General features: G+C 38.8%; 1 protein-coding gene across 6 annotated transcripts in view; it reads right to left on the bottom strand.

Annotated features, from left to right (window-relative positions):
- Positions 1 to 17241, bottom strand: part of Nlg1 (Neuroligin 1) — a 46506-nt gene that overhangs the window by 20955 nt on the left and 8310 nt on the right. For all 6 annotated transcript variants that reach the window (XM_017153454.3, XM_017153452.3, XM_017153450.3 and 3 more), the window contains exons 3-8: positions 12518 to 12715; positions 11344 to 11496; positions 11088 to 11276; positions 10838 to 11009; positions 4707 to 4838; positions 2030 to 2197 (exon numbers count right to left, since the gene is read on the bottom strand). In XM_017153454.3, the coding sequence (XP_017008943.2) occupies positions 2030 to 2197; positions 4707 to 4838; positions 10838 to 11009; positions 11088 to 11276; positions 11344 to 11496; positions 12518 to 12715 (1012 nt within the window). The remainder of the gene's footprint in view (positions 1 to 2029; positions 2198 to 4706; positions 4839 to 10837; positions 11010 to 11087; positions 11277 to 11343; positions 11497 to 12517; positions 12716 to 17241) is intronic.

The raw sequence follows: 17241 nt of genomic DNA, 5'->3' as shown, positions 1-17241 counted from the left end.
TTGTCGTTGTGTTTTTGTTTGTCGTTTTGTTGTTTATTCTTATGGCCGCTGTTGTTGCCTTTCAAGCCGTTACTGTTTTTGTTGTTGCGGGTGTTATTGCTGTTATCCGCTCCAAGCGAACGCCAGCAGCTTAGATGGTTTGTGGACCACTTTCCGCCACTCGAGGGGTATTGCTAGTTGGTAACGAAGTTTGAACCAAGCTGGTTTTGTACGATTTCAAAAGTGTTGTATAAAATAAAATAAAAACTAAAAATCCGCCCGAAGGATTTCAATATTTGCTGGGCAATTAAACGCAATCAAGTATTTAGTACCATGCAAAAACCGAAAATTTATCTTCCATATACATAAAATTAAGATCGCTATTTTATCTGCATATATTGCCATAGACTTTTCAATGATTGTTACATAATAGTTCATGAAATTTAGATTAAGCTTGTTAATTTGTAAATTAAATTTCTGTTATCTGAATGTTAGTTTAATTTATCTAGTAAGGCTATAACCCAATTTATAAAAGTGAAGAATTAAATAATTACATTCTTTAGCTAAAGGCAATAGAAAAATGTAAGTTCGCCTGTAAATTCTGCATTATAATATGAAGCTTTAAATATTGAAATATGTGAATTACATTTTTAAATACTGTATACTGCTTTTTAATTTCTTTTAGTTGATCTTAAGCAAATTAAAAAATGTGTAAAAATCTTCAGAAACATAAATAAAGGTCTTAAAAACTAGGTTTCTTTAAGAATTCTTCGACTGAATTTAACAACAACAACCGAATGATCTATACGTATGTATTTATTCTATACCGTTTGCCAAAGACTAAACATAAATTACGCATATAAATCAAATTTTATTTATAACATTCGATTCCGTCTTTCATGAAAAGCAAATGCAAAAAAAAATCGTTTATTCTTTCAGTTCCTATTATACCACACAAAACAAAAGCAGATAACTAAAAAGCTACTACAAAAGAGAATTAAAACATTTACAATTTAAAATTTTAAATTGAACGACTTAAACGCTCTTGGCTAAACTCAATGGATCCACCTATAAAGATACTTTTGTTTGTTAAATCTCTCCGAAAAGCACATACAACATTCGCTTTCGATCCGCAAGGATTTTCATTTCCACATGCTGCATCGTCTGGACACTCCGCTTATAATCCTTGGTGGGCATCTTTAGAAACAATTGCATCTTTTGTGCAAATAACTTTATAGGATGCGACCGAAAAAACTGAGCTCAGGACCTCAGTTTTGGACCAAGAGACGTTGACATTGAATGGGCGTGGGTGGGTTGGAATTTCCCCGGGTGCCAGGAGGTCACTGCTGTGCATTGTGCAATTTATTTATTGCACACAAAACTTTCCCGGAGAAAGAGAAGGAGCAGGAGCAGAAGTAGGACGGGACAACTTCTGCGAAAATGAGATAGTCAGTGGCATTGTTTTCCCCAAATGAACGGAGTAATGTCGACCCGCGGGAACGTCAACAGCTCCAAGTAATAAGTAGCCAGCTGATGACATAATAGTGCTCTCCTGCGGCACCAGGATCTGGATCGGTTGAGTTAGTCGTTTATTATAATTTATGGCGGCGCTTTTGAAGGAGCCGGCTCGCAATAAAATAAGCCAAAGGCAACGAAATTTTTCCTAAGAATTTCGGCAGCCGAATAAATTTCAATTTAAATTAAACCTTAAAGCCGGATCCACTGGATTCGGATATGCGTATATTCGGATATCCGGATCCCGATGACGTCAATGCCCGAGTAAATTGCCCCAGCAACATTTCAGGCGGGCGTCGCTAATCCGCGGCACTTAGCAAACAAATTGCCCCACATAAACAATTCTAATTGAGATGAACGATATGGCCGTGTACTTACATCCATAGCCATGCAAACCAGTCAATCGGATCGCAGGCAATCCGGCAACTATGTTAAATGCGAAGTAAGTTATACGGACCAGGGCTTTGGGCTGTGGGCTGGGCGATTTGGATTTGCATTGCCCACCGTCATAAAATGGAGCATAAATTTCACTTACTTCTTCAGCGTGGCAGCCAATGCCAAATCGGGGCGTACATCAAAGCGGCTCTGCATATAGAAGCGCAATAAATTATCGCGTTCATTTTCACGTAATCCTTCCTCGAGTGCTAATGCGGCCAGTGTGTGATAGGATTCTGACTCCGTGATGCCGAATAATAAATCATAACTGAAAGAGACAGCGAGAGGCGGAGTGAGAGAGAGGCAAGACGAGGTGGAAGCGGGATGGGAGCAGTCAACATGCATAGTTTGTGTTTGCCGCTGGTGGACGAAGGCTACTTCTGTGCACTGCGAAAAGAGCAGGTGGTAATTTCCTTTCCTCAAGTTGTAGTATTATGATTAGTCAGCATTTCCTATTGCGGATTTCCTTTGCTTGTATACCAATTCATACACTTCTTATAAGTGGCATTTATAACTCCATTAAGTACTGAGGGGAAGTTCTGCATTAATAGACAATAATAAATATAAAAAGTCAATGGAACTCTGATTTTAGTGATTTTAAGTAGGTATCTCTTGACCCAGGTACGAAAAAACAACTAAAACTTTGTATCGTAGTAGAAAATTGTCACTCATGCTACAGACATATGTGACAAAATGTAAATTTTATGACCCAGAGTCACGTGACCTTTTAAAAGCTTTTTAGCTAAATTAGTTTTGAAGCTTAAAACAACTATAAAATTAAGTGCCTTGAGAATAAGATACCCGTTAAAATCCAAACGTATGTTTTGAAGTTTTTAATTTTTTACATTTAGATGCAATACTTTAGACCCATAAATATTCGAATATTTGTAACTAAAAGAATAATTTAAAATATATGAAAAATGCTACCGACTTTTCCTGCAATGTTGCACCTACACATCGCTAGTCATCCATAGTTTTCTCAGTGGACGTTCTGCGTGGAGGGAACAACAGCCCAATGAATTCCCATAAAACGCAGTTAAAAGCACTAAAATAAAACGAGCCCTCGTTCCTGTGGCGTAACTTGTTACGCCGCCTGATAAATGGTGCGACTGGCAGTGGTGCTCGTCTATGTGAAAAGTGCTCTCTACTTTCTACTCCGGTCCGGACTGGATCCCGACCACGCCCCAGTGGAGCCCCTTGGGCCGACGAGCTGGGCATTGTCTTCCTGTTGCGCCGTGGACATGGCATTAAAAGTTCCACTCAAGTTGGGCCGGAAACTTTTTCCCGATAAAAGTAAATGCAAAGCTGCTGCAAAACTTGCTAAATTGAATGGAGATGCCAATGGAATGGCAACTGGACACTTGAGCGTGCTCGAGCACCACTTTTTCTGCACTTTGAGGGGACCTCACTCATTTCGGAAGGCTTTAATCCTCGGTCATCGCTGATTAAGGTGATTAAAAGCCAAAGACGAGGGGAACCGCCCCGGAAAACAGCTCCGGTCGAGTGAAACGTGCTTCCACCTCAGTTTCCCAACGCAACCGTGACCTGCCTCTCTGCGCCCGAAACTCTGTCCGTTTGCCGTAATTAATGGCTCTTCCAGGCAGCTATTATTCTATTTTTCCCGGCACTGCGTGTCAAACACGTTTGACTTGCAAAAGGATAACAATTAAAATCAAATTAATCACGCATTTTATTAGATTATACCGTGTTAGGTTGACTGAATGGCTAAGCAGCACGTGCCCTAATGTCCTCCGGGGGAAATGCGAGTGCCGGAAGGAGGTGGGGGAGGTCCTGCCTGAGGATTTCCCACGGAGAGCGGAGTCCTGCGAGGAGTTGAGTTATTACTTGTTGCCCAACTGATTGATGGATGGGTGTAATTTATAAGGGGGCATCGGTGGCCAATCCCTCAAAGTAGCTCTTTGATGCGACCCCGGCCATTATTTGTATTAGGCTTATTTAATTTGTTTTTGGCTCACTGTGAGAAAGAATTTCAGTGCATAACAAAAATCTCATAATAAATAACGTTAATATAATAACGTAATAAAAAATATAAAATATTTGAAATAAAAATATTCTTTTAAGTCAAAAGAAAATAATATATTGCAATGATATCATACTATCTCTAAGATTTATATTTTTCAAAAAAAACATCCTATAAATTATATTATAAATTGTATTATTCTTGAATTTCTGCTTATATCATTGTTTTTTTCTATGCAGGCCCAATACCACTATTGGCTTTTAATGCTTCACCTTCAGTTTGACCGCAGCTGAACCCAATATTCATGGGTAAATAGTGCCTGGGGAACCGTGCGGAGTGGACCAAAAGCAGGGCCCAATGGGTGTTGAAATGGATGTTTTTTGTTTGGATCCCATCAAGCCCAACAAGTGACATTCGAGCCGTAATTTGCTTGATGATAACTGAGCCAACGCCAACGCAAAATCGGCGTGTTAAATGGTTTACCCCGGGCCTCGATTTTCACAGTCGATTTGACTTCACCTGAGGGCAAACACACGCATCGAAGAAAGAAATACCAGACGTCTAATCAAGTAACGCACAATAAATAGTCCGGTGAGCTGTCTGTCCGGGCCAAATGCGAAGCGAAAAAAAGGAATGTTTGACAGCTCCCCAAAGCACGGTTCGCCAGTAAATATCAAACGCAAAGGAATTGGCAATGGCTTAGGTTTGCTTTAGCTTTGGGTTTTGCTCTGGGTTAGGAAGAGGAAAAAGCAATCGCAATGGCGGGAGGGAATGGGTAGGGAATTGCTTAACAAACCGGCTGAAGTGCTCCGTATAATGCCCCATGACCTTGTACGGTTGATTTGGTATTACATGTCCATCGACAATTGGACCCAATGATGTTGAAAATTGTGTGAGCGCCGTCGGTATGTGCAAGATATCCTGGTAGCTGCAAAGAAACAAGAACGGCACAAAATGCGTTAAAAGGTCTCGCAAACGAGTTGGGTATAAATGTGGCAGTAGATGGATATATATATTCTGGATATTCTGAACCGGGAACTGCCGGCTGACAGCGGTCACTTTTCACTTTGATTTGAAATTTCTAATAAATTTTATGTGTGATTTGTTGCTGGACAGTCGCTCGCACGTACCGCACACACGTGGCCCCCATAAAGCGAAACGAGATGGCCTATAAGATACACATATGGTCTTAAGGGCATTGCCAAATTACTACGCAGAGAATTAAGAGGATCTGGAGTGGCAGGCCGCTTTTTAGTGGCGAAACTGTGAGGAGTACAAGTGTGAACAGGATTTGACCTCTCAAGTTACAAAATACCTTTAAACAATATTTAGATGTCTTCACTGATTAAGATTCCTTAAAGGTAATCATACCTTATCTTATTTATATTATTCATTTATTTCGGTCGCCTATTTAAATAGAAACCATTTTTAAAGCATCACATTTGTCTTTTTGCAAAAACTTTTTCCCAGAAGTAGTATGCATGAACACCATTTCAAGAATTTAACTTTCACAAGAAATGAATTCAGTCTTGTTTCATGGAATACTGAAGCGAAAACAACTTAAGTGTTACTTCCACTTGGATTAATCTGCTAGCATGAGATGGCTCCTCCAGTTACGTGTGCAAAATTACAACGCCCAATTCGTGGCAATAACAACGTTAGGAGCTATCCGCTGAGGTTTATATTCCCTCTATTATCGTATTTTCCATATTCGCATATTCAAATTTTCTTCGCAAGTAACCAAATGCCTTCCATCAACGTCTGCGCTCTTATCAGTGGCACTTGTGTTACTTCCTGTAGTTATGACGCTTTTTCGAAAAGTATTTTCCCCATTCAAAGCCATAATAGAGCCCGCAATGCAAACCAATTCCCACGCACATACTCGTACGGATTTACACTCGTATTTATAGAATGTGTGTGTTGTGTTGCCAGCACAGACTCAACCCCTTTTCCGATTTTCCGACATAAAAATGCCACGTGGATATGAAATACAATCGGCACACATACAGAATGCTCCTGCGATCTCTGCTCTGAAGTTGCTTCTGCTGCAAAGCATTTCCGTTCGGTGCAATATTTACGGTTTTTGCTCTTTTTGCCCGCTTGACTGGCTCGTTTGGCCTTCGCTTGGGCCAACCCGCCGCCCCCCGTATTGATACAAAATTGCAGTGGCGAAATGGTTCAGTTGGGTGCCATTTCTGGCATAGTTTGCATAAAAATCCACATGCCAGAGCTCCAACTGAAGTGTCGATGGCACAGAAATTGGCACAAATTAAGAAAAGGACCGACAAAAAGAATATAACAACAGGCATCGGGGAAGCAGGCGAAAAGGAAAGGAAATCTGGAATATTTTGGCTGCCGGAGTTGGACAATTGTTATCTGGAAAATGCAGACCAGGAATGGACCAGCTGAGGTGGAAGTGCTCGTCGTAGAAATTCAAATGAACAATCTGCATGCTCAGCTCGGCCCGGGGTAACCTTGGAGCAGATGACAGTCCCCCGTTTGCATAGTCATAATATTTTGTTCGCCTTTCACTGTAGTGATTCTGGGAATGCGCCTGAATTAAAACCCCAGCTCTCTTAATCATTCAGTCCGCTTTGCCGGGATTGAACTTGAGTCAAGGCAGCTCTGGGCGAAAAATTCAATTGGAAGCGATGCCAAGGATTCCTGGCATCCATTCACATGCTAAGCCGAAAAAAATACCGAAAATTGCCAGCTGTCGGTGGATGTGTGTGTTAATTCACTCAACACCTTGGGATCCCATTCAAGAGGGACATTATCGTAATCCATTTAAGCTAAGAGCTGACTGCAGCAATCGATGCAATGCCATCAAACACTTTGGAGACCAAATAAAGCTTCGTTCCTCTTTAAAGGAGTTTAGCTTTGAGGCACTCAAAAAAAATCTTTAGTACTAAAATATTAAAAAAAAAAATTTGCTACCAAACATGTTTAATAATTGTAATTAAAATCTCTGAATTATAAAATAATTTACTAAGTTAAAAGTTCGATTTCTTTTTTATTTTTTAAATTAAAAATTAGTTTTTAATACTGCATAGTACTGAGTAACTAACGATTTTTCAATTAAATGGGGGAAGCTAAACTGGAACGGGTTATTAAAATACAATTACAGGTGCCCTAAAGTTAAATTACAAGGGTTTTCATATCTTTTTTAGTGCAGGAAAGCTCTGCAGCACATGTCCCTGGCTTATGTGGTCATCGTGGGGTCCTGGCCATCGGCAGATGGCCAAGTTTATTGCTCAAGTCTGCACCGCACGGCCACAGCTACGTGAGCTGGTGCTTTCCTCTGACTTTGACAATTTGTGGAAGCTAAAACAATTCGGGCAGCTCCGGGAAAGTAAGTTGTGCCCCAGCGATTGAGGGTCTTGGGGCAGATGCCTTCATCGCCGAAGTTGTCGCTGCTGCAAAGTTGTTCGCCGTGGAAGAGTGTGATTTATGATTTTCATATGGAGATGAGTTTATTTCGGCCCTGTTGTTGCTCCTTATTAGCTCGGCTGGTGCAAAGCTGTCACAAGTTGAGCTGCAACTGCGATTAACTCGTTAGACACACAATATGTGCGATTTCTCTCTATACATTTTGTATGTGGTGGTTGTACAGATAAAGACACTGGATGCTGGATGCTGGAAACGGGATGCACAATTTGTCAGTGTGCTGGTGGCAGGAACGAAGATTGATGATGTCCTTAAGGCTGCATGTAGCTACTTGAACAACACACACACAAGCCTGCAGCGAGTCCTGTGCAGGCAAACCGAACATTTATTATGCCCCAGTTTAGCCTTGTCCCTATCACGGCAATAGTTTTAGTTTTCTGGCCCTGCTTAAGCCGTCTGCATCTGCTTGCTTTCTATTTAATGAATTTTTAATATGCTTTGCCTTTTATTTTGTCAATTAGAAGCGCTCGGTTGACACAATGCAAACACACGGTGCGAAGGCTGAGGATTATTTGTGGGCCAGCAGGGCGTATACTCGATATTGCAACTTCTTTTTTGCATTGGTAAGACGATTAAATGCAAAAATAAATAAGTTTCAATTTAATAGAGCTATTGCTATCAAATATATTAAATAATATGAATTTGTAATTTGATTATTTTACTAACAGGCTGCTTAAATTGAACTTAGAGCTGTAAGCGCATTTACAGCTTAAATTTACATAGTTTTCATTTCGGAATTTCCTTAATCGATTCAAAAATAACAAGCAATAATCGTCCCACCGACATATTTGCACAGACTGAAGTCTAAAGGAATGTATTGCTCATTTTAGGGCCAAGTGGGCAATCAGAAGCTAAGGTATTTAAATATACATTTTAGACAATAGTTGAGGCAGGCTTGGCCAGAAGTAAATAAAGATCACAGGCCCTGTTTGGCAGGCAAACACATTAGGCTGGGGCAATAGGTAAATAATTTGAATAAATTAACAAGTTGGAAAAGCACACATTGAAATCAATGGGCAGGATTTGGGCAGAGGTTCTATTAAATATGTAGGAGGCCTAAGAACCGGAGACAAAGACTTGTGTCTGTGTGCAAGAGTGGGTTAAACAAATGCGACTGTGACTCTCCGTTTGTTTGCCCAAGTAGTTGTTACCTGTTTGTGTTTCAGTGGGTGTGTATGAGTTGTGAGCCTGTGCTGTAAAAGCGATGAGCACATTTGCTCAGTAATTCATGCATAATTCATTGCATTCATTTAACACTCGCTCTGCCTGGCACACATGCTACTCAACCACCACTCACTCACCCATTCACTCGTTCATTCCCTCAGTTATTTAAGTAAGCTGCCGCACGAGGCTGCAATTCTCAGGCTTAAACCGAAGCTTAGCTCATTCATTAAAACATTCCGAAATTAACTTTTAAGTTGGGGTATTTCAACATTCTAATGGAGCTTGGCGGATTCAAAATGATGTGAAATAAACCAGTGTAAAAACCATAATGAGATTAATTTTAAAAACATGTCTTCTATGCTTCTAAGCAGCTTTTCAATTTTTTTTTAAATTTAAGTTTATTTCAGATTTTATAGAATATTAAATTAATAAATTGTTTAAAAGGTTTGTGTAAGCATTAATTATTATAAAATAAATATTTATAAAGAGATCACATTTTTTTATTATAATATTAAATATTAGTGTTCCTTTTGACTAGTTAACTAAAGCCATGACATATTTATGCCTTCCCTCTTTATCACCCTTTCAATTTTGTATTCCCCAGTAGAGCCTATAAAGTTCCTTGTTCTCCGAACTACTGAATTCGACAATTTACGTCAGCAAAAGTTCTGGCTTGGGTTTTCAAGTTACTGTGCCAATTTGTATTAAGGACAAGAAAGCAAGTAGAAAGTTTTCAAAGACACACACATACGCGGATAAAACCGACTGTTGCATCATAGTGTTTGTTAGCGGAATGGCTGACAGTTTGTGGGTGAGTGTGTGCTGGCGTAATTAACATAATTACTATTATTGTGCCGTTGTTGATTTAGTTTTGCATATTTAGTTACATGCGCTTTTTTTTTCATTTTGTATGCAAATTGTTTTTTAGTTCTCTCTTGTGCACTCCTCTGCGCATACAAATGAACTTCCTTCCACCCAAGCGCAGAAAGCCCACACATGCATTAAAGGCTGATAAATAAAAAAAATGCATTTAAGTCGGGTTTTTAAGCGTTTTTTGTGTCGATCCCGTAATGGAAAGGGATACTTTCATTCTGATGGGATAAGCCGCTCAAATGCGTGCAATGAATATGAAATGTAAATAATTCGAAGGAGGATGTTATCAGGAAATATGGTAACAAATATAATGAAGTGGCCTGCGTTATGGTTCACATACTGCTACCATTTGGGATATGAAAGCAAAGTATAGAGGAAACCCAATTTAAATCTTATAACTCGTGACAACATTTACTGAATTAAATCTTTTCATACACGAGCATTATAATTCAACATTAAAAGCCCGTTGCAAATTTGTTTGATAATTATCAAAATATAATTAAGCCAAAATTTCTTTTTAACATTTAAATACGACAAAATAAACAATGTGGATACCATATTTAAATTCAGCTGCACGTAACCTGGCATGGCACAAACTGGACTTTAAATCAGTGATGCTGACTTTTTAAAATAATGGGCTGGACATCACAAAATTAATCGTAATACCATTTAAGAGGGGAAAATAATCTATACCTAAACGGAAACCGACTCAAGCCAAAACTTGAAAAATTATACAATTAAAAAGTAATTAAATTGAATGCCCGCCATCAATCACCATCGTTATGGGCGTTTCCTTTTCAAGAAGTGACCGGCGCGCCGGTCAAAGTCGACACAAGAGATTTCGAGTAATCGCCATGCAAATTTTGAACCATTGACGTGGTCATTATTCCTGATTAGTCAGGGTCCTGGGAACGGACTTAGATGAGGATGTTGAGCCTATAGGCCAGGCCTTTACGCCTCATTGACATCGTGGCGATGCAAACTCGTAAATTTACCGAATCATTAGGCACAAAGCCGCCAAATTCTGTTGGGCTGACGAATTGAATCAAAGGACACAAAACACTATTCAAATGAAGATGTCAGTGCAAATGAAGTAGACGCGTTCACATTCGCCACAAACTGCACTGTGCGAAAACTAGTGAAACTAAATTCCTAAATACGATAAGTTCAACTTAAATTGTAAATCTTGCCCAACTAAACCAAATAATAAAATAGAAAAGCAATAGGCCTAAATAAAATATTGAGTTTCTAAAATGATAAAAATATATAAAAAAAACCACAAAAGTTTATAAGTTTGTTGTTTACAATTCAACAAATCTAAGATATATTATTTTTCTCTGAGTGGACGCAACAGAGGCCTTTACGGCTGTTTATAATGGGCCGCATATCGGTCATGCGCTAACTGGTGGGCCTAAATAATTCAATTGGTCGAGGACTACTCACCGACGATGGCGCAAACAATCGAGCAGGACATCATCGTCCTCAGCCTCCACGTGCTCGTTGAGCGGACATTCGAGGGCATGGGCTATTTGCATGGTCAGTTGCAGCGACTGATTGCTGGCGGCCCAGTCGGACATCGCGGATCCGGACATGAGGATGGCCCGGTGGAAGAGGCCTGCGGTGACAGGACACACAATGAGCGTCCGCAATATGTTATCATCGAATTATGCCAGTCGTAATCCACGCGACTCACCTGAGGCCACCGGCGATACCATTAGGTAATTGACGCACGCCGCCCCAGTACTGTGACCCATCAGAGTGACCCGCGAGTTGTCGCCGCCGAAGGCACCAATGTTCTCCTTGATCCAGTGTAACGCCGCAATCTGATCGAGCAGGGCGTAATTCGCTATATTATGCGCATCGATGCTGGGACGCAGAAATCCTTTAAGCAGCAACCACTTATACAGATTAGACTTGAGGGAAAATCCCTAAAAGGGAGGGAAACCTACCCAAAACACCCAGTCGGTAGTTGACGGTGACCACAATCACCTCTCCATAGCTGGACAAGACGGAGCCGTCGTACGGGTTGCCGCTGTTCCATTCGAAGGACTCACCGTGCAGATAGACCAGGACAGCATATTGCTGGGGAACACTCTGAGGTTCTACAATTTTAAAGAATCATTGTATTAAAGGGGGTTGATTTTTGCAGTAGTACTTGGAAGTATCGGCATTTTTAAAATAATATAAACAAATATTATATTTCAAATGAGTTGCTTTGTAAAAAAAATCGACAATATTTCCTAGTAAAAAGTCACTCTAAAATAATATTATATTATATTGGCAAGATACAGTAGTATGACATTGTCTTACAAATCTAACGACTCATATTTATGCATACTTTTAATAAAAAATCAAATTTTTCCTACAAGAAATTATTTGAGATTAAATAATTTGATATCTGTTTATCTTTTTGTTAATAAAACAAAAAAAAGAAAGGAAGTTAACTTCGGCAGGTATGCCTACTAAAAATGTTGTTTTTACAATGACAAAATCAAATCGACTACTTTCTACAAAGTTACAATGTTTTTTCTATTATTTTTGATTAATCCTATAGGAGCCATAAGATATAGTGGTCCGATCAGGCTCGTTCATAGCACATATGTCGACCTGCAATAGAAAGAAGACTTTCGGGAAAGTTTCATCGCGATAGCTTTAAAAATGAAAGACTAGTTCCCATAGAAACGGACAGACGAACAGACTGACAGACGGATATGACTAGATAGACTTTATGTGGTCGGAAAAGTTTCCTTCACTGCTTTGCAAACTGTTGACTGAAATTAAAATATCCTCAGCAAGGGTATAAAGAAGAAGGATTAAAACCAATCGAATAATTGGCCATAAAATAAATGAGCATTTTATTAATTTATTCTGTTTTTATTATACAAAGAGAAATCTCTTACTAATTATTTTAACATCAAATTATAAATTAGCATTATTTTACAAAGAAAGAACTTAAAGGAATTTAAAAATTAGTGGCCATTTAAATATAATTTCATTGCGACTTTAAATCGAGGCTTTGTGATAATGTTTCTCATGGTGGACATTTTATGGAGGACATTTTATCGGTATTTTGCCTTTGACAGAATCGCACTTTGCAATCTTAAATTACTGTGGCAGACTCACCTTCGTGTGGCACATACAGATTGAGATACAGACAGTCCTCGCTCTCCGTTCGCAGGTACGGTAGTAGGCGACTCAGGTGCTTATGACGACCGCGGGACATATTCTCGCTGCCGTGGGGCGAAAGATCTGGCAGTTTCTGTGGACATACTGGCGGAAGATGGCGCGCTATCTTCAAGCCCTGCCAGGGCAAGGCGGCACCTGGAACGATGGACAAGATGAGAAAGGACAATGGGCAAAAAATTTAACAAGAAGTAGCCTATTGAATGAAATTTGTCGTCTTAGAAAGTGTTATAAGCTGTGATTACTTTTAACATGACCGCAATTCGCATCTTAAACTAGCGACTTTTCAAAATCCATAAATTAAAAAAAAACTTTAAGAGGTACTTTTGAAAAGCAAGATCTTCCTATGGCAGCTATACGATATAGTCGTCCGATTTTGATCAAATTAAAATTGAAATTCGGAAATATTTAAAAACAGTCATATCCTAAAGTAGAAGATAATACAATAAAAACCAATCGTTCCTATGACAGCTATGTAGGGTAATACAAATTGATAATGTTTATTTCGGATATACATATAAAAAAGTAAATTAAACGAACAAAGGTTTTGTATTAATCTTCACGACTTTCGCACTCTATGGATGACACGACTTGCTCCCTTCAATATTCGCAATCGACTGGCTCAAACTTAAATTATTAAGGCGCAATTTCTATTAAGAAGAGGGTGATGGCTATAGACATTCTTTGATGAAAAGAGACGGTTCTATCCGGCGTTTGGCTGATAATAAGCTACGAGGCTGTGAATATGAAACTAAATAGGCTGCTTAATACCTTAATATACCCATATCCCACAGCTATATGATATAGTAGTCCGATTTTTTAAATAATTAATTCGAAATTCAGAAATATTTAAAAAATAACATCCCTAAAAGTAGAAGGTAATATTTCAAAAAACACCAAAGCTAGAATTTTTTAAAGTTTTTTTTCCGATCCTTCCTATGGGAGCTATAAGACATAGTTGTCCGATCCGGTCGGTTCCGACATATATACTACCTGCAATAGAAAGAAGACTTTTGCGAAAGTTTCGTCCCGATAGCTCAAAAACTGAGAGACTAGTTTGCGTAGAAACAGACAGACGGACAGACGGACAGACGGTCAGACGGACAGACGGACGGGCAGACGGACAGACGGACATGGCTAGATCGACTCGTCTTGTGATGCTGATCAAGAATATATATACTTTATGGGGTCGGAAACGTGTCCTTCCCTGCGTTGCAAACTTCTGACTGAAATCATAATACCCTATGCAAGGGTATAAAAATAAAACCAACAATTTTTGTCTTTGGGAAACCACCAATTAAAATTTCTTCTTTAATTACAAAAAAAGAAAAGTTTAGCAAAATAAATCAATAAAACTTACGCCGACAGTAAAGCAAATTCAATGAAATTTACTGTGAAGAAAGCGACCACTGTCGGCTTAAGCCTTTTTGTATGCAAAACGAGTCCCAACTTACAAAAAACGGGTATTTTAAGGAAAATCGTAAACCTTTATAAACTTTATTATAACCGTTAAATTAAAAAAAAATAGTTTAAAAAATCTAGGAAACTCGACTGTTCCGTTTAACAGATAGTTCTAACTTACAGACCTCTTCTTTGTGACTTTATACCATTTATAACAAAAGTTTCATAGGTCATTTATTTTACAGCACTAGGGTGTCAGTATTATTTTTATAAATTTAAAACAAGCTTCTTAAACCGTGCTTTTCAAACAAATATCTTTCGCACCTTAAACAAATCCTTGAATTTCCCTGCAGAGAGCTGACAACGAGGGCATACAAAATGACATCCTAACCCATTGTGGCCAAACACATTTCGCTATTTCCTTTCACTGTTTCGCAGCCATTCGATTGCTTTCGAAGCGCTGTGGCCAAAAAGTCAATACCGTATTTATGTAACACGGTCAACAGGCACTTGAAAACGCCATAAACAAGCAAGCACACACACACTGCCTTCACACCCCAGAGCTCGGACTTCCTGCACACAAGTGCCATCGGAGACCAAAGGACACTCGGTACTCGGTATTTGGTCCTGTCCGTATCCGATTCGTGGCCAAGTTGACTGCGGTTACGCTTTGGTGTTGCAGTTAACGTCAAACCGTGCTCGCAGATGCGGAGAATCGTCGGTGAATGGCCAACCGCGATTTGGTCAAGTTAGTTCGGATTCTGGTCACTGCTTCCAAATCCAAATCCATGCGGTTAAGGGGACATAGAAGGACAAACCCATCCGCACAGATGCCAATCCATCTCGGTGGAGAGTTGGCAATTCGCTTACAGATTTTGACACCACATTGTTACGGCTTCAGATTGTTTTGCGGTTATTTAGGAGCGATCGATATGCAAATGGGGGGCTTAGGCAAATTAAGTGGCTTCAATCACATAGTCTGATTGAAAATATTATTGCAAATTCGAACATGCTTTGAGTGGGCTCAACCAATTCAATAACAATATTAACACGAGGGGCGGCCTGCCAATAATTGATTCAAGTTCAATAAATATCACACTAAAAAAAACGAATAAAATAAAAAATCCATTACAAAATACGAAAGTATTAACATCCGTAAAACAATCAGACTTAACTATTTAACTCTAAAACTTTTAGTTTTACTTCCTTTTTCGTTTACAAATTTTTTTAAATTATAAAATAATACATGTTTTATTATCTGTTGTTCTATGCTACCTATAATATTTGAGCATCAAAGGTTTTATTATTAAGTTAAGTTAACCATTTTAATAAGTTAAATAGGCCTAAGAAAGGACTTTAACGTCAAATTAAAAGAATAAAAGCATGACTCACAAAAATTTCTTTCTGTGTACAGAATTTCAATTTCAACAAGTTTATTCATCAAAAAGGTAGAGGGTTTGATCCCCCAAATCAATGCCAATTTCAATTTCGTTGCTAGCGCTACTCCCCAAAAAATATGCAACATTTACACTTTGACACATTCGCGGCGGACAAATTTCATTTCGTCGCGTTATTGAGCCCATAAAAATACGAAGAAAAGAGCAAACTCCAAACGGGGATCCAATATGCGGATGTGAGCATTATTTGCATTTTGTTATTAATAAATTTCGCAACAGGCAAAAGGAAGAGATTCTAGTCTGCGAACTCGGAAAACTCTAGCGGAAATGGGAAACGCCGAGCTGAATCGAAAACGATGTGTATTTGTTTGGTCGCAGCGCACAAACAAAATCTATCACACAAACGTACAGGACTCTGTTTGCATACGGGTTTGAATGTCCTCCGCTTTGACAGGCTCTCTACACATTACGCATACGCAACGTGAGCATATTTGCATTGGCTTATATTTGCGGGGCGAATTTCAAGGCAAGTTGTATCAGCGACAGCATGTTTGCAGTGGCACACTCACAACAACTTCCCCTGACAAATATGTCGCTGCTCCCCGTCTCTACAGTTGTTGCTGCTGCTGCTGTTGATGTTGCTGCGGTGCAACGATATGTTGCTGCTGTGTCGCTGCCGTCCGTTCGGATTGAGTGCACGGCACTCAAGTGCTCAATAAACTCAGCGCGACAAACGGCGGAGCAGTGCTGCCATCACTCAGCTTGAAAAACAGGACAGATAAGCCAAAAAAAACAGGGAAAAAAAGGACAAAAAATTTTTAAAAAAGGACAAAAAAAGGGACAAAAGTAAATGCGCCTCCATTTTTCTGTTTTACCAATGGGTTATATAATTACTTAATTTAAATGGATTTTATATTAAATTGTAATGACCTACTGCGCCCGACTCACATCCTTCTTTGTTTGATCATTTTACCATGGTTAATTTTTGTGCGTATACGTAATAATCTAAAATTATTAAAATAATAAAAGCATTTCAAGTAACTATATTGGTAATACAAAAAAATGCAATATCTGCGTCAAACCCGAATAAGAGTCGTTAAAATCTGAAAATTTTTTCTGACAAAAAAGCAGAGAGTAAAAATTGAGAAATTTTTAAAGTGTTTTCCTCTTTTTTTGCTACAGAAAAAATCGTACTATATAGAAAATCCATCGACTGCTTTACGTCTCTTTGATCATTTGTAAAAATAATTATTTTTTAAGTGCCGAACTGTAAGATTGATGGTTAAAAAGGCGTTTTAGCATATAAAAACAGGTTTACACACTTTCGACTGGCAAAAATAACACTCAAAACCTTATTTTTGAAAAAAGGACAGATTTCCGGATAGGGGATGTTTGAAATTTTTTCCGGATAAACCCGTTAAAAAAAGGACAGATCTGTCCGGAAAGAGGACAAAATGGCAGCACTGCGGCGGAGTGCAAACTGAAAACTGCCACTGGAAACTGCAACGGAAAACTACAAAACCAGCCCATCTGACACGCAAATCGCGGCCAACACTTTCGACAGCCTCTGGGGCGTGTTAATTTATTGTCTTTACGTAATGCAATTCAAAAGCACCAAGCCACGTTGGACCTACACTGAACACATTGAGTCGTACAACCAAAAAATAAATGTTTTATTTATAAAACAGTTTTAATTCTAGGATCTATTTATAATTACCTACATTCTACAGTGTATATTTTTATGAAGATTATCAGCAAAAGAATCAAATTAATGTTGCTTTATTTATTTGTTTTTAGCATCTCACATTTATTAGGAAAATAATGCTTTCTACATTTGTTTTCTAATATCATTATAAAATAGTTTAG

Source organism: Drosophila takahashii, chromosome 3R (genome assembly GCF_030179915.1).
Source record: "Drosophila takahashii strain IR98-3 E-12201 chromosome 3R, DtakHiC1v2, whole genome shotgun sequence".
Lineage (NCBI taxonomy): Eukaryota > Metazoa > Arthropoda > Insecta > Diptera > Drosophilidae > Drosophila > Drosophila takahashii.
The sequence above is the reverse complement of the archived record's forward strand: the minus strand, read 5'-3'. Positions and strand labels throughout refer to the sequence as shown.